Source organism: Trichosurus vulpecula, chromosome 4 (assembly GCF_011100635.1).
Source record: "Trichosurus vulpecula isolate mTriVul1 chromosome 4, mTriVul1.pri, whole genome shotgun sequence".
In the NCBI taxonomy this organism is placed as follows: Eukaryota; Metazoa; Chordata; class Mammalia; order Diprotodontia; family Phalangeridae; genus Trichosurus; species Trichosurus vulpecula.
The window spans coordinates 36,159,329-36,177,860 of record NC_050576.1 but is presented as its reverse complement, the minus strand read 5'-3'; the positions used below and the strand labels follow the sequence as shown (position 1 = coordinate 36,177,860).

General features: G+C 38.0%; 1 protein-coding gene across 5 annotated transcripts in view; it reads left to right on the top strand.

Annotated features, from left to right (window-relative positions):
- Positions 1-6,643: 6,643 nt before the first annotated feature.
- The window catches only part of LOC118846482 (vitellogenin-1-like), a 67,434-nt gene continuing 55,545 nt past the window's right edge, over positions 6,644-18,532 (top strand). For all 5 annotated transcript variants that reach the window (XM_036755079.1, XM_036755082.1, XM_036755081.1 and 2 more), the window contains exons 1-5: positions 6,644-6,712; positions 7,143-7,172; positions 7,721-7,872; positions 9,174-9,425; positions 12,998-13,159. In XM_036755079.1, coding sequence (XP_036610974.1) covers positions 6,670-6,712; positions 7,143-7,172; positions 7,721-7,872; positions 9,174-9,425; positions 12,998-13,159 — 639 coding nt within the window. In that variant the 5' untranslated portion in view covers positions 6,644-6,669. The remainder of the gene's footprint in view (positions 6,713-7,142; positions 7,173-7,720; positions 7,873-9,173; positions 9,426-12,997; positions 13,160-18,532) is intronic.

Sequence of the window (18,532 nt, the reverse complement as noted above, 5' to 3'; positions counted from 1 at the left end):
GCCAGTTTGTCTGGAACATAGTAGTGCCTGATGAGGAGGAAAGAGAAATAATTCTATATATACACATAAATTTTGTCTTTGGCAGAAAAGAACCCCTTGAATTTAAGTGACTTAGTTACTTAAGTTATCTGAATTCTATAATTCTGTTTTAATAGGCTACTTCAGGCTCTCTCTTCTCTTCTATTTCCTTTGAAAGGTTTTTTTTTTAAGAAAAAATATTAAACTACAATTTAAATGTACAAATTTTAAAGAAAATGTGAAAGATAAGGTAAAACACCTAAATTTATTTTATTCAAATGATTTCGAATTAGATTCTCCCCTTGATTGGAAGACCACATGGATGATAACCCAAACTAAGCCTCTCTTTTCTCTGCCCTATTCTAGATTCTCTAAGGTATCTTAGAGTGGAGTACCCCCACCTCAAAACCAGGATTATGGCTCCCAGAGGACAGAAATAATTATGTTCCACAAGCTACCAGTCACATTATTAGAGTGAGACAATTACTTTATATTACTTTCACGCTTCTAGAAGACCATGTGATTTTGACTTTTTCTAGGGTAAAGTCAAGGCTCTGTTTGTGTTGACAGAAAGATATTTGCATCCTTACTGCGGAAGTTCAGCTCATTATCTTATCTTCCTTCTGACCTAAAGTCACCATGACCTGGTTGTGTCAATAAAAGCATGCTAGCTCCAAGTTCTTTTAATCTATGCTTGTAGCCCATTTGTTGATTAGTTTTTCATTAACACACCATGGCTACTATAAAAGCTCATAGGAAATTCAGAATGTTAGAGCAGGAAAGACAAATTATCTGCCAAAACATAAATGTTCTTGCTTATTTTAATTAATTATATTTAGATATGCTGTTTATTTTTGCTGAAATACAGCATATGGCCACCCTTCTTTTTAGGAACAAGAGGCAGCATGGAATGGGGGATAGATGGCCAGCACAGGATTTAGGAAGACCTAGGTTTGAGTCCTTCTTCTGAGTTCTGCTGACTGTGTGGTCACAGGCAAGCCCCTAATCTTGACTAGCAACTTTCTAAGACTACAAAATGCTTCTGAGCTGCTGATCTGCATCAGCTGAGGCATTTTTCATACTCTGAGACCCATATATTGCTGAAATCCAAGTTCTGAATTCTACCCCAAACCCAAAACAACGAGAACCACCACCACCACCACCACCACCACCATGACCAAATTATATGATTAGGATATAAATGACTGTCATCATTATCTCAGAGCAAGGCTGGCTATGTCTCCTCCTCAGGGGGAATCTAGAAGAGGGCAGAGAAATGAAAATTTGAGCATGGTTTTTGGTAATATCCCTATAGTGGTCTTCTGATCAAAGGGAGAATCCAATTCAAGATTATTGAACAAAATGAGAGGTTGGGGAATGTACATTTTTAATGTTATTGGCTCAGGCCTTCATTTCAATGTGTTCTCCCTCTATTGTTTTCAGGACACAACACTTTCTTGGTTCTCCTATCTAAGCCACCTCTCCTTATCTTACTATCTCCTTTGCTGGATTTTCATCCAGGTCATTTCTGCTAATTATGGGCATCTCACAGGGCTCTCTCCTGAATCCTTTTCTTTTCTCTTTGTATATTATTTGACTTGGTAATCCTATCAGCTCTCCTGGATTCTATTATCATTTCTATGCTGATGATTCATAATCTACGAGGTCCTGAAAGCCAAAGACCTCAGTGTTGGACTGGCTGGCTGCACAAATTGGTATGAATTCTGCTCCTGGACCCCCTTTTGGTTCTCTCACATGATCTTTGAAGCTCCCAAGGTTATGGTCACCTTCAACTTCCTTTACCTAAATAGGAAAGAAAACAAACAACAGAGGCCCATGTTTATAAGTCTCACATCATCCTTGGATAGGGAGAGCCCAATTCATCTTCCTGGTAGCCATAGGACTGTGTCTCTTCTCACCAGATAGGAAGGCATGAGATAGGTCTGGTTTGACCTTTTGAATACACTCCAGTTCCAGACACACAGCTAATCAAAAAAAGCTTCCCTTCATCATGTGCCTAGCAGATTGGAACCAGTTACAGAATGTCTGTGTATACTCCAAATTTGTCCAAGATATCCACATTACATGTCACCATGCCCCTCCAGAAGCAGCATCTTCCAATCTCTTCTCCATGGGAGACTGCATCAGCCAAGCATGCTGATTTCTGCTTAATGTTCTTCTTTCCCCAATCCCCCCAAACAATAGTATTAATACACATTTATTTCTGACACATGATTACTGAGTAAATTCAGCCAATGTTGGAGACAACAATCTTTCTTTCATTATACCCAGCAATTTTGTATGAGATCGCCTTAGTGTCTTATACAACTCAAAGCTGATTCCATAGTGTGCCTTACAAATATCTCTTATGGACTTCGAGTCAAGAAGATCTGGGATTGAATCACTTGTAGGACACTTGCTGTGTGATCTTAAGCAAGTCACTTAACCTTTCCAGGCCTCCCTCAGTTTCTTTATCTGTAAAATGAGACCCTTTGACTCACTGACTTTTAAGATCCCTTCTAAGTTCTAAAATCTATATCTACAAATTCTATGTCACAGAAATTCAAAGCTGGGAGGGACCTTTGAATAAATGGATGAATGGAAAAGCATTCATTAAGGGCTTGATAGGTACCAGGCACTGTGCTAAGAGATAAGTATAAAAATTAAAGACAAAAGACAATTCCTACCTTCAAGAAGCTTACAGTCTAATAGGGGAAGTGTTAGCTGGAATTGGGCACTTGAGCAACATGACTTTCTAGGAATGATGGTGATGATTTGATTCCTGTTTCCAGAGTTGGAGGAGTCTGGTCCAACCCTCTCACTTAACATAAGAGGACCTTCAGGTCCACTGTTCATTGCTTTTCTCAAAATCCCACTAAAAAGTTCTTGGCAGAAACGGGACAAGAAGCTGGGTCTGGTGTCTACCATTCCAGTGTTTTTCTCTACTATAGCACAGTGTTACTTCAATATAAAAACAGCTCAGACAAAATTTATTTCAATTCAGCAAAACAATTCATATGTAAGGCACTATGATCCAAAATAAAACGTGATAGACCTGCCCTCAAAGAGCTTACAATCTGATTGCAAAGAAGCAGATTCCCCTTACAAACTTGGAATTCATGGAATTCGTGAATGCTTGATGCAAGGAAAAACTTCATACCACGTAGAGCTATTCTTCAAAGAAAATGGGCTGCCTTGGGACCTAGTGTGTTCTCTCTGTCTCTGTCTTTCTCTCTCTGTCTCTATCTCTGTCTCTGTCTGTCTGTCTCTCTCAATGTTATTACTTCCATTTTACAGATGAAGATATGGAATCTAAAAGAGTGACTTATCCCACGTCACACAATTAGTGAGCATCTGAGGGAGAATTTGAACTCAGATCTTCCCAATTTGATGTCCAGCACTTTACATACTACACCATCTAGCTGCTGTGGAATAAGGCTGGAGGATGGGTGACAGAAGGGATATCATCAGAGCATAAAAAGAAAAGAAGCAATAGGTAGAGATCACAGATGAGCAAATTTAGATCTGTTGTAATAAAAATGAAAAATATTAGTTTATAAAGCATAGGCAAGTGATAGAATGTAAAACCATTCAATAGAAAGGTGGGCAAGAGACCCAGCAAAGTGTGGCCTGCAGGCAGAGTGTAGAAGATCTCAAGAACCTGGATAAGGAGAGTGTGTTTTATCCTAAAGACAAAGGGAAGCCACTGAGGGTTGGAGGGCAATAGCATGGCCAGACTGTTAAAGATTTTTTGGCATGTGTTTGAAGGCTGATTAAGGAAGAGAACAAGATGATAGGCAAAGAAACCAGGGAGGAGGGTATCAAGATATCAAGATACCCCTTCATGCTGCTTGACCGAAAGGAAATCCAGAATATCGCCGCAGGGCGAGGAAATACTAACGGCATGATTACATTTTTCTGTTTCATCCTTCACAAGCTCTAGAGGACAGTAAAGACTACTTTTGTGTCTGTAAAGTTCACTTTGTTGCATGGCAGGCTCCACTCTTGATAACACTGAACCCCAACCACAAACTGGTATGAAGTTAACATGGACCTGATTTACGCTGTTCTAGTGCAGTATGACAGAAAAGGGGCAGCTAGGTGGCACCATACTGCATAGGGCACTAGGCTTAGAATGAGGAAGATTCATCTTCCTGAGTTCAAATCCGCCCTCAGACACTTACTAGGTGGGTGAGACCCTGGGAAAGTCACTTAACCCTGGTGGCCTCAGTTTCCTCATCTGTAAAATGAGGTGGAGAAGGAAATGGCAAACCACTTCAGTAACTTTGCTAAGAAAACCGCAAATGGGGTCACAAAGAGTAGGACATGACTGAAAAACAACCGAACGGCAACGACAAGATGGAAAGTCCCAACCTGGAAATTAGTCAGAGTTGATGGCTATTGATGATATTTGTGCTGACTGTTCTCTGTCACCAGACACTCCAAGCAAGTCCCAAAGGGAGGCCCAAGCCAGTCCATCATTACTCCAACTTTGATAGTGGTCGTGATGATGCCTAGTCTGCTATTCCCTTAACTATGGCAAATCACAAGTCTAAAAATAAGTGAAAATCTAGGTATGGATGAATGGTGACCAACGAGGTCACTGCTGAGGAGCTGATCAGCAAGCACGCTTTCCTTCTTTCAGCAGAGACACGGGGACTTTGGATGTATGTCCAACATAGTTGCCGCATCTGCTGACTTCACTTAAGTATCTTTGTTGTTGTTACAAGGAAGGAAGGAAGGAAAGAAGGAAGGGGGAAAACCATTTATTAAGTGACTACAATGTGCTAAATGCTTTACAAATATTATCTCATTTGGTCCTCACAACAATCCTGGGAGGTAGGTGCTATTATGATCCCCATCTTATACTTGAGGAAATTGCGCAGACATATTAAGGGACTTGGCCAAGGTCTCAAAGCTAGTAAGTATCCAAACTCAGGCTTTCTTTGATCCAGGTCCAGCACTCAGTCCACTGGACCCCCTAGCTACCTCTCAGTGGACTCAATAGGAAAGGGGTAAATGGGGTTAAGGGGAAAATCATTGTGTTTCCTGTGACGTAAAACCCAAAGCATGGGGAAACACTGTTTTTAAAAACACATCCTCCTTCCATTACATACACCATATCCTGTCCCAATCCTAGAGTGAGATGGACATCTGCCACCAGCATCTCCACCATCACAGCTTAATGTTGCTAGTAATGAGCAGCTCTAGGAATTAGAGAAGCAATGAGGAGACCATTGGGAACAAATAGAATGGCTGCTACTCTTTTGTGCAAATATATTGTGACTCTCCCCTTCACAATAACAATTTCAAATGCCAGACCCTTCATCAAGACAAAAGGCATTTAGGTCCTAGACAGAGCCAGCATCCTTGCCTTAAAGACAGCACAGAGGATTGTAAAGCTAGTTTTTATTTTTATTTTATTTACAAACACAGAATTCATGGAGCTGGGGATTTCCAGTGCAGGAATGAGCCATGCAGGGATTTTCTAACACCATAGATTCAATCAGTGATATGACTGGAAGACACTGTTGTCCCAATTCAGCAGAACGTGGAAATAAAAGCAAATGTTTTCTATAGGCTCTGGCTGTGTGATAGTAAGATGAAATGATATTATGGTTGCCTGGGAGCAATTTTACTAATCCCCTCCTAGACCTTAAGCAGCATTTTAAGAGTATAAAAGTGCCATTTGGTTGGTTGGTAATTTGGTTATTGGGGACACAGAGAGGAGGATGCAATACCCTCTGCTGAATTTCAGCAATCATCACTACAACTATTATCTAAAGAGAAATGACCATTAGTTTGATTCAATTCAACAAGCATTTATTAATCCCCTACTATATGCAAGGCACTAAGCTAGGTGCTGGGGATAAAGCAAAATACCAGACTCTGTCTTCATGGAAATAAGAGGGGACAGGGGATAGGAAACAAAATGTAAACAGATAAACAACTATAGGATATTTGGGGAAGGAATAAAACACTAACGATTAAGGGCATTAGGAAAGGCTTCTCTTATATTTGATCCTGGAGTTCATAGGAAGCCACTGTAATTCACTGAGCAGGGGAATGAAACTGTATGTTTTGGGAAAATCAGTTTGGCAGCAGTGCAGGACAGGGTTTATTTAAAAAACATTCTTTCTCATCCCTATTATTAATATTCCTGCTATAATTGTGTCACTTTAAGAAAGTCACTTAAGTCATCTGGGTCTCAGTTATTTTTATTCATAAAATGAAAGAAATATTATTTATTATTTAAAAAACAATAAAATAGTATAAAATTTTTCAATAACAGATGACTATAGATGGAAAAATATTTTTAATGCAAAGGGAAAATGATCAGACATTTCAAATTCAGGAAAATAAAAATATAAACAATAATATTATTTAATTAATAAATATTAAAAATAATAATAGCTAACATTTATATAACTTCTTAAAGTTTCCAGAGCACTTTACAAATATTATCTCATTGGAGATAATAGCAAACACCTGCTGTCCCACCAGGAGAGAGGTCTGTTAAGGAACAGATCAATACTGGCCCTAAAAATACGCTTATTCATCACATTTATGTTCCAAAGTTGTCATGTGACAGAAGGTCTATTTAAAAGACAGCTTGGGACACTGACTGAATTGCCCAGTAACTGTACCTGCATGATGAGGAATTTGATTCTGCTCCTTCTATTTGTTCTTTCTGGTAAGTATGGTCATCTCCAAACCCATCCTAACCAACTGCCATATGAACTTTTTTGGGGGTTAAATGTAAGCTAGACTCACTTCTCAACATAAGCTTCAGTATTATCAATGGAGACCTAACACGGCTCTAAGCAAAATTTCAGGGTTCTAAGTTGTTGTGTTTTATCCTTCATTTTCAAAGAGGACCATGGCATCAGAGAAATGATGAAATGACTGGCAGTTGACTGATTTGAGTGAGAGAAGGCTAGGGTGCTAAGAATTTAATTTGAAAAGCTATTTTGAATTGCTCGTTAGAATAAAATATGGAATTTCTAAGAAACTGAAATTGACATGTCATGTATATTATACTTAATAAGTCACTCCCTAATATGTTCTAGTAAATAAATGATTCCTTTTATTTTCACTTAATTGCAGTATTTCCTGTCTTTCAGGGCTTCCATGGAGTCAACAAGTTAATTATGGTAAGTATTGTTTTTATCTGTCATAATTATAGCTCCAGTTTAAATTGTAATAAAGTAGCTGTTCAGTCATGTCTGACTCTTTGTGACCCCATCTGGTGTTTTCTTGGCAAAGATACTAGAGTGGTTTGCCATTTCCTTCTCCAGCTCATTTTACAGATGAAGAAACTTAGATAAACAAGGTTCAGTGACTTGCTCAGGGTCACACATTTAATAAATGTCTGAGGTGGTATTTGAACTCAGGAAAATGAGTCTTCCTGACTCCAGGCCTGGCCCTCTGTGCACTGTGGCGCCACTTAGTTGCTCAATAAGGTAGAAGATGTGTCAAATTTGAATATTCAAATGGAAATACAATGGCAAGATGTATGGAATATTGAACGTGAGCCCTGTTTTTACAGCTAAGTACCTGGCACAGCGCCTGGCACACAGTAGGTTCTGCTTCTTTCTTATGAGGAACAAGAGAATGTCTGTTCTTTTAAGTTGGGCACTCCAATTGTAGTAAGTAGAACTGAACTTTGTCCCAATGACAGAACCGTATTTCATTTTTTCAGAACCCGGCTTCCAAGTGGGCCAGAAGTATGTCTACAACTATGAAAGCATCCTTTTAAGTGGATTGCCTGAAAAGGGATTGGGAAGAACTGGGATAAGCCTGAGAAGCAAAGTTGAAATTAGTGGTAGAAAACTCAAATTCCCAGCTATGAAGGTAAGAAAGCATATCCAGTTGGAAAGCTGATTTTGCCTTGCTAGGAGGAAGACATTTTACAAGGTTGGAGAAATACTCAAGTTTCTATCTTGTGTTTTGCTTACTCATGCATCGTCACTGTCATTGTTATGTGGTGCTGTCGTTACTATGGTTGGTGACAGTAATAATAGTAATGCAGTCCCTTAAACTCTATTTGACAGTCTGGCAGGTAATTCTCAAGTCGAGGAGACAATAGAACACGATTTTAAGCACACAGCTATTCATTACCAGATCAATTCTATATTCTAAAACTCTACACGTTTAAGATTATTTCGTCAATTGATTCTATCACCAGAAAGCAATCAGGAAAGAATAGCAGAATTGGTCGAATTTGACTAATTTCACAGTTAATTTCTGGTAGCTATTTCTTAAGATATATGATTACAAATGATATATACACATTAGACATTCTATCTTCATAATTGAAGAAATGTATTCCCCATTAAATACAGATATTAATAAATAATTATAATCAATTGGTAATTAATGTCACTGACACTAATATTTTCTGGTGATGTGTATTACTTAATTTTAACACTCTGCTGTGACTGGCAATAGACTCACCTCTAACTTTATTCCAACCCCCTCTCCTCCAAAAAAAAATCCAACCTAAACTTTGAAAATTAAAAAAAAAAGATTGGCAGGTTCTACCATGCTGGATAAGTTTCAAGGAGGTCCTAGGCAATAGGGCAAAATTACTAGTAGACTGAACAATTGGTGCTAAATTCTTTGGCTGTGGTAATGCATAAAGATGGACTGCATTCTCAGTTGTTAGAAAGAATAGCCAAATCAGTGAGATCACAGATCCATTTAAGTATCTGAGAGCTTAGTTAATTAAATTGTATAGACATTTTGGGTCACGAGAAATGGATCAGGATACAATAGTGGTTTACAGATGTCAAGTGAAAAAAGAAAAATGGTCCACTCTCGTTCCATCCCTCCTGCCCTGGAGGCCAGTTCAGTACAGTCCCAAGGTCCTCTTAAGTCTAGGAGATTCATTTGGCTTCAGTTCTAGAAGCAATCAGAGGGCTTGGTTGACTTATAGAACCAACACTAGAACACACAACACACTGTCAGAATTTGCTTTACCAACAGAGAAACACATATGTGTGCGTATATACACATACACACAATGCTTATACTTATGAGAAGCAATGTAGCAGAGAAGGCAAGTGAATGTGAGCAAATACCCTGTGCAAATGTTCTGATGTTCTAAAACCTTTCCAGGACAAAGAAAACTACAAACACGCTCTATTTTCCAGATGGGCTCAGTTGTTGTGGCTGACTATAATGGTAAATGGCCAAAAGATACATTTGTTAACTCGCCAGAGCTCACACAGGCTCTGGAATCCCAGCTTGCCCAGTCTATCAAGTTTCAGTATAGCAACGGCCATGTTGGAGATATTTATGCTCCAGAATCAATGTCAGAGAATGCTCTGAATATATACAAAGGAATCCTGAACATGCTTGAAGTGACCATCAGAAAGGCCCAAAGCACCTACAGTTTGTCTGAGGTGAGTATATTGTCCACATGGCAGAACTTGTAGCCTGACTGAAGCAAGGTCTTTTTGTTTAAAATAAACTTTAAAAAATAGATTTTAATTGATTTATTTTGTTTTTTACATTGCAGGAATTTCCTCCCAGTAATTCTCTCCCCTCCCAGAAATCTACTCCTTATGACAAATATTTTTAAATTAAGTAAATTTCTTCCTATTAACCAAAATCTATTTTCTTTCCTTTTCCTCTCTCTCCCCCATTTTAAAGAAAAACAAAACTCTCGTAAACAGATATGCATAATCAAGCAAACAGGTCTGACCCTTGTCATATCCTAAAACATAAATCTCATTTTTCACCCTGAGCCCAGAGCCTCTCTGTCAGGAAGTGGTTAGCATTCTTCGTCACTGGTCCTCTGGAATCATGTCGGTCATTGAACTGATCAGCGTTATCATGAGGATCAAATGAGATGATATCTACAAAGCACATTGCCAGCTTTAGATCACTTTGTAAATGTGAACTATTATTATTTCCAGATGACAAAGTGGTGTTATCTGTAGGCGGGCTGTCACCAGCTAGCCAGATCTTCTTAATCACATTGTCAGCCATTGGGGCAAATCAGGGACTGAATTACAAAAACAAGGGCCCCTGTTCCTTTTCTCCCCTGGAATTGGCCAGAAGTTCATTTTATTCCCTTTTCTACAGCCCCAGAAGCAAAGGCAGCACATAGTGAGCCTGTGCAATCCCAGGAGATTTTCTGGCATGAACAGTGTTAAACTTTTACTTTTAAATAATACCAAAACTTAGGCTTGGAAGCAGTTAAATCATGGCATTCCCTAATTGAGAAATATCATGAAATAGTGGACAGGCCCTGAATGTGGGGTCAGAAAGACTTGGGTTCCAGTCTCACCTCTGAAACTCATTAGCTGTGTGACTCTGCGTAAGTCACTTAAGCTCTGTGTGCCTCATTTTTGTTTTTGGTATAAACTGAAGTACTCCTGGAAGTGGGGTGGGTTCAATTTCTTGCCAAGAGGAGTACCTAAAGAGAGGTGGGCTGCTGAGTTCCCACATTCCAACCCTAGCAAAAAACTTGAATTTTTACCTGACCAAATATTGATCAGGAAATCCATTGAGAAGTTACTTCTTAAAAGTGACTTCTATCTTCTGCAACTACATGAAAAACCATCCAGAAGCCCATAGCCAGGGCCAGGAGAGGTAAGTAAACTAATGCCCTCCCAGTGTGACCAGAGACTGAAGCGTTCTTTGGAACCAAGCAGAAAGAGCAGAGAACTCCCCTGAGGGATCACCAGATTTCTCTCCAGAAACTCTGAGATTCCCAGAGAGACCCAAAAGTCTCAGGCTTGGGACCTTGTGAGCCCAGGGCAATAGCAAGGAACAGAATAAGCATGGCAATGTTAAGACTGGGACAGCCTAGGCACTCCGGAGCTCTGAGATCCCTAAACCTTTATCTTGGGTTGCCATAGAGTATCCAACACTGAATCTTAAAGGTAGGGGGAGAGGAGCTAACCGTGAGAGGTAGTGATCACCACAGGAATGAAGGTGATTCAAGGCGAAACCAAGCAGGGCCAATTACCCCATGCAAAAGCCTAGCAGGAGGCAGTCAGGCCGTGGCATAAAGCCATGATTCAGGAGCTAAAGTTCAAATGATGATTAAGAAAGACACTGACCAGTATAAAAAGTTATTGCACCAAAGTAAGTAAGAGTAAGTCCACAACAACTTCTAGCAGGGACTCCAAGGAAAAACAGGCTATTATCCATAAGGACTACTAGAATACCCAGAGGAAATTAAATAAGAGAGAAAAATAAAATAAGAAGTCTGGCGGAAAGAATTGGAAGGAGACCTTAGAAGAGAAAACCTTATCCAAGTAATAGACTTCTTGAAAGCTGCTCTTTGTGATCACCTTTTTTGGAGACAGAGGGAATTCCTTGACAAAGATATGGGAGTGGTTTGCTATTTCCTTCCCCAGCACATTTTACAGATGAGGAAACTGAGGCAAACAGGGTAAAGTGACTTGTCAAGGGTCACATAGCTAGTAAGTATCTGAAGCCAGATTTGAACTCAAGTTTTCTTGATTCTAGGCACTCTATCCACTGTGCCACCTAGCTGCCCTGAAAATTTGAATAGACCAACAGAAATTAATGATTCCCTGAGACAGTAAGATATATCAGAACAAAACCAAAAGATTGAAAAACAGAAGAAAATGTAAGACAGCTGATGCAAAAAAACTGATCCAGAAACAGGGTCAGGAAGAGAGAATTTAAGAATTACTAGACTTTTAGAAAACCTGGGGACTACATTTCAAGAAATTATAAATTATATAAATTATAGGTGGAAATTGCCCAGATCTATTAGAATCAGCAACAGTAATGCAAAAAAAAATGATAAGGTAGGGGGAGCATTGAAGCTTTTTAAAAAATACACAAGAGAGAGCAGAAGGAAGTTCAAAAGGAAGTACAGGCAAGCAGGACAATTTCTAAAGTAACATGCAGAATTTATTTAATACTTTAGGACAAAAGCATGTGATACAGAATGGTGATTCGCCTTCTTGGTTTCACCCTGAGATCCCTTGGTTCTGTGTTTCATAAAAAATCCTCTTCTGGTGGTCAGCTGTATAAATTGAAATGCTCTTTTTTTAGGTGTTCAGAATAAAAAAATGAAATTGAAAAAGAGAAAAAGAGAGAGGTTTGAAGCCAGTGGCTTCTAAAGTTTCTTCCAGCTCTACATCTTATCATTCTATAGTTTTCTGAAATAAGAGACATTTTGATTCCACAAAAATGAAATGATGACGCATTTATTAATTCATTGCCTTAAAGTCAGAAGACCAGGGTTCTAACCCTGCTTCTAGCAGAATTACAGAATCAGAGAAAACCTTACTATAACATCCTTGAGAAGTGGTTATCCAGCCTCTACCTTGTTGTTGCTAAGTCATTTCAGTAATGCCCAATTCTTTGTGACCTTATTTGGGACTTTCTTGGCAAAGATACTGGAACAGTTTGCCATTTCCTTCTCCAGCTTATTTTACAAATAAAGAAATTGAGGCTAACAGGGTTAAGTGACTTGCCCAGGGTCGCACAATTGCTAAGTGTCTGAGTTCAGATTTGAACTCATGAAGATGAGTCTTCTGGATTCCAAGCCCAGTGCTCTATGCACTATGATGCCACCTACCTGCCCCTAATGAGCACAATGAGTTGCAATGGATCTTTCAAGAATGAATCCAGCCCACCTTCTGTAGGAGGTCTTTCCTGGTCTCCCCGGTCTCTCTCAATGCTAATGCCTTCCTGCTGAGATGACTTTCCTCTTATTATTTGTTAATATTTTATATCCATAATTATTTTTATTTTGTCTCCCCCATTAGAATATGAGCTCCTTCAAGGCAGGCCTTTCTTAGTATCCTCAGTGCTTAGTATGTCTGGCATGTAATAGGTACTTAATTAATGCTTATTGGGTGAATTGAGTGAGTAGGGGGGTTAGATTATGTGATCTCTGAGATTCCTTCCAACTCTAAATCTGGGTGCTTTATGGTATGTTTGTTTTCAGTTGATCATCTTTTCCATTTTTCTCATTTTGCAGACTGGAATTAGTGGCCGCTGTAATACAACGTACTTTATTAGAGAAGACCAAAAATACAACTTGGTCCATATCACTAAGTCAAAGGATTTGAATAACTGTAAGGAAAGTGTCCAGATGAATACTGGATTTGCTTATGCTGTCAAATGCAAGGAATGTAAACAGGTAAGAGGAAGTTAGTGGAGCCTTTCTGGGTCACGGCTCCTCATGCGTAAAAGTGCAGGGTTGGACAAAGTGGCTCTTTTATGATCCCTTCCAATTCTACTCCCATGAACTTATGATGTTTAAGTTTCTACTAGGTCTTTACCAATTCCCAGGACCAGGGACAAATAGATGTGAGTGATGGGAAAGAAAGCCAAAGTCTTGTTGTCTGATCACAGGGAAGTGGTCTAGGGATGAGAAATTCAGTCATCCTGGTTCATTGTGTCAGACTAAAATAGTTGTTATCCCCCGATAAAATTACGATATTTAATAATAATAGCTCACTTTTATATACTATTTTGAGGTTTGTGAATCACTTTCTATGTATTATCTCATTTGTGAGCTCTCTGAATGCAGGACTATGGACTTTATATAGTTGTCACCTAGTACAGTGCTCGGCATGTAGTGAGAGCCTAATAAATATCAACTGAATTGAATTGAATAGACCAAGACCTAGAAGAATACATTATTCATGTATGATGTAAAATAGAATTTGCAACAATTTGAGCAACCACATTTTTCAGGCCTATGTTGTTTCCAATATATTTATTTAAAGAAGATCTAGACCAGTCTTGTATACAGTATTGACCACAGCACAGTAAATGAAGTATTTTTTCACCCATCTCCGTGAATGACCTTGAGACCATTAACTACCTTAAAAATATGACTTCCTGAGTTAGTCATCAAGATAGATGAAAGAAGGAATCCTACCATTATACATTTCATTGCAGTGAATAGGAAAGTAGATGTAATTAGGAAAGGAAAAGCAGGTTTGGGAAACTGAATTATCAGCCTTTTTATCTATAGGGATACAAATCACCAGGTAGTTATACAGTACTTCACTTTCCCTTTCTAGTGCAGATACAACCTAAATAGCTTTCCTCAAATAAATTCAACTTTTGACTTCCTGATCCTGCCATAATCTGAGCCACTTACTTTTATTAGACCACTCTTCTCGCTGCCACAGACAATCAACCTCAAGCAATCAGCAAACATTTATGAATTGCCTACTGTATACCAGGAACTATGGTAGTTCACAGAGATACAAAGACAAAAATGAAATAGTCCCTGCCCTCAAAGAGCTTATATTCTATCATGTTAATTTCTTCTGACACTATTTCAGCAAGACTAGACAACAGATGTTCATTCACTGTTACCTATTTGTGTTCAATCTAAATTGGTTGGCAAGATCCCTTTCTATCAATTGATCTCTTCAAACATTCTACTTTTTACTTCTTATTTGAATAGTTTCCTTTGGGGTCTTTAGAATATCTTTTTTTGTTTTTGTTTTTGTTTTTTGTTTTTTGGCAGGGCAATTGGGGTTAAGTGACTTGCCCAAAGTCACACAGCTAGTACATGTGTCAAGAGTCTGAGGCCGGATTTGAACTCAGGTCCTCCTGACTCCAGGGCCAGTGCTCTACTCATTGCGCCACCTAGCTGCCCCAATGTCTTTTTTTTTTTTCAATTAAGAAACTTTTTAAAAAATATTTTTTGCTATTTTTTCAGTTATGTTTTGAGTTCTGAGTTATCTCCTTCCTCCCAACTAGAGAAGGCCCAAATTTTACACACACACATGTGTGTATGTCTGTGTGTGTGGAACCATACAATACATACTTCCATATATCAGTTCTTTCTCTGGAAGTGGATAGCATCTTCATAGAGCCTTTGTAGTTGATTTGAATATTCATATTACTCAGAATAGCTTAGTTATTCACAGTTAATCTTGGAACAATATTGTTGTTACTGTATACAATGTTCTCTTGGTTCTGCTCACTTCACTCTTTGTTATTTTCATGTAAGTCTTTCAAAGTTTTTCTAAAACCAACCTGCTAATCATGTCTTACAGCACAGTAGCACTCCATCACAATCACATACCACAACTTACTCAGTCACTCCAAAACTGATGGGCAATCCCTCAATTTTTGGTTCTTTGCCATCACAAAGAGAGTTGCTACAAATATTTTAGAAAACATAGATTGTTTTCCTTTTTTATCACCTTGAGAAATAGACTTAATAGTGGTATTCCCGGGTCAAAGAGTATACACAGTTTTATAAGCCTTTGAACATAATTCCATATTCTCTCCCAAATGGGGAGGGGGGTAAGAGAATCAGTTCACAGTTCCACCAACAGTGTATTGGTGTCCCAATTTTTCCACATCCATTCCAACATCTGTCATTTTCCCCTCTATCATTGTAGCCAATCTGATAGGTGTGAGATGACATCTCAAAGTTTTTAATTTGCATTTCTCTGATCAGTAATGATTTAGAGCATTTTTTCATATGACTATACAGAGCTTTTATTTCTTCTTTCAAAAACTGTCTGTTTATATCTTTCAACCATTTATCAATTGGAGAATGACTCATTCTTATAAAGTTACAAAGCTCTCTGTATATTTGAGATATGAGGCCTTTATTCAAGAAACTCTATTAAAAAATTTCTGCCAACTTTCTGCTTTCCTTCTAATCTTGGCTACAATGGCTTTATTTGTATACAACTTTTTAATTTAATGTAATCAAAATTATCCATTTTATATCTAACAAGCATTTTCAAAATTAGTCCCACTACCTCCTCACCCTCATTGAACAAATTAAAAACAATTGAAAAATAAAACCCTCAGTCTATAGCTGCAGAGTCCATCAAAACAAATTCTCATATTAGCAATGTCCAAAAATATCTGTCTCTTTACACATTTTAGCTTTTTCACTTCTGTGTCAGGAGGTAAATGGAATGTTTCATCTTCATTCTTTTTGATTTGTGGTTTTTCATTGTGTTTATCAGAATTCTAAAATACTTCAAAGTTGCTTTTGTCTCTAATGTTGTTATCATCGTTCTCTTTCTGCTCACTTTTCTCTGCATCAGTTCATAGAGTTTTTCCCAGTTTCCTTAGAAACTGACCATTTCATCACTTTTATGGCACAATAATATTCTGTTATAATCATATACTGCAATTTTTCTAGCCATTCCCCAATAGGAAGACACTTCCTTTGTTTCCAATTTGACTGCCATAATAAGAGATACTATAAATGTATTTGTAAGAATAGATCTTTTCTTCTTTCTTTGATTTTTTTTGGGGGGGAGGGTTTAGTATAGACCTAGTAGAGATATAGTAGGAACAGAGGGATGTTTAGTTTGCTAACTGTCTGGACAAAGTTCCAAATTGCCTTTAAGAATGGCTGGAACAATTCTCAGCTCCACTAACAATGCCCGACTAAACCTGTTTTCCCACAGACCCCCAACATTTGTCATATAGTTTTCTGTCATCTTTGCCAGTCTGTTAAGTGTGAGGTAGAACCTCAGAGTTGCAATTTGCATTTCTCTAATTATTAATGATTTGAAGCATTTCCCCACATTATTGTTGATAGCTTTTAATATGTTCTTTTGAAAACTTCATATCCTTTGACCAGTTATCTATTGGTCAATGGCTATTAGTCTTATAAATTTGAAGTGATTCCTCATATATCTTGGAAATGAGACCACCTTTATCAAATTTTTGGAAAGATTTTCCCCCCAAGTTATTGGTTTCCCTTCTAAATTTTATGCCATCAGGTTATTATTACACCTTTTAATTTTATATAATCAAAATGGTCCATTTTGTCTTATATGAACCTCTCTATCCCTTTTTAAATTATGAACTGTTTCCCTCTTTACAGAGTTGAAAGAGAATTTCTTCCCTGCTCTCTAATTTTTATTTTCTAATGTGATCTTTTATATCTAGGTCATTTGTCAATGTGGAGTTTATTTTCATGTATGGTGTAAAGTGATGCTCCAAACCTAATTTCTGCCAGACTGCTGTCCAGTTTTCCTGGCAGTTTTTGTCAAATTAGTGAGCCCTTCCCCTAGTAACTGTGATCATTGGGCTTATCAAACATTCTGTTACTATGCTTGTTTTCTTTTGTATGTTGTATGCCTAATCTGTTGCATTAATTGACCCCTCTTTTTCTTGTCTTATTGCTATAGCTAACATTTCTAGTACTTGGTTAAACACTAGTGTTAATAATGGATATCTTTGCTTTACCCTGCTCTAATTAGAAAGACCTCTAACTTTTCTCCATTGAATAATTGCTCCTGAATTTAGAAAAATGTTATTTCTTATATTAAGGAAAAGTCTAGTTATTCCTATGGTTTCTAAAATTTTAATAGAAATGAATGTTGGATTTTTGTCAAAAGCTTTTTTGAGTATCAATTTATATACTCATGTTTATATTATTTACGTTATTAACATGATTTAATCTATATTCATCCTTATGTGGAACCAATCCTTCATTATTGGCATAAACCCAACTCTATAATAGTGTACGATCTCTCCGATACGTAGAAAGATTGTTGTATAATATTGTTGTAGTCTACTTGCTGATATTTTGTTTAAAATTTTTATATCAGTATTGATTAGGGGGTAGCTAGATGGTGCAGTGGATAGAGCGCTGGGCTTGGAATCAGGAAGATTTATTGTCATGAGTTCAAATCCAGCCTCAGACACTTAGTAGCTGTATGACCTTGGGCAAGTCACTTAACCCTTTGTCTCAGTTCTTCATCTGTAAAATGGTGAACCACCCCAGTATTTTTGCCAAGAATAGCCTGAATGGGGTCACCAAGAGTCAAATATTACTGAAAAACAACTAAAGAAAAAAATTCATTAGGGATATTGGTCTGTAGTTTTTTTCTCTGCTTTGTCTCTCCTTGATTTAGGTATCAAGACTGTATTTGTTTTTTATAAAGAGATTAGAAGGGTGCCTTCTTTTCTTATTATTGAAAACAGTTTATATGATATTGAAATTAATTGTTCTTTTAATGTTTGATAGAATTCACTTGAAAATCCACTTGGTCCTGGAGTTTTTTTTTTTTTGAGAGTTCATTTATGATTGGTTCAATTTCTTTTTTTTTGATATTGTATTACTTAAATAGTTTATTACTTCTTTGTTAAGATGGGTATTCTGCATTTTTGTAAGTATTCATCTATTTCCTGTAAGCTCAGCCTATGGTCCTTCCTCCCTGCTGTTGGGCTCAGTTGTTCCTTCTATGCTGAGTCCCCCGTTAGGTTTCAGGGACTATTTGAGCTGGATTTCACCTATGGACTTTATGGGCTAAGGCCACTGGAGCCAAATGGACTGTGCATGAAATATGCTGAGGCTGCTTTCTCTACTCCCCTAGATAGGGCTGGGTTGACTCATGCTGGGAGTGCTGCCCTGGAGCCATCTACCTGGAATGCTTGAGGCTGCTCTCTCTAGAGCTGCACTCAGGGAGGCTTGCGCTGAGCTCTGCTGTTTGTCTCAGTTAGGGAGTGCTACACTGGACCTCCCTAGAATGCCCCAGTCACTTTCCTTCAGCCGTTTGCTTGT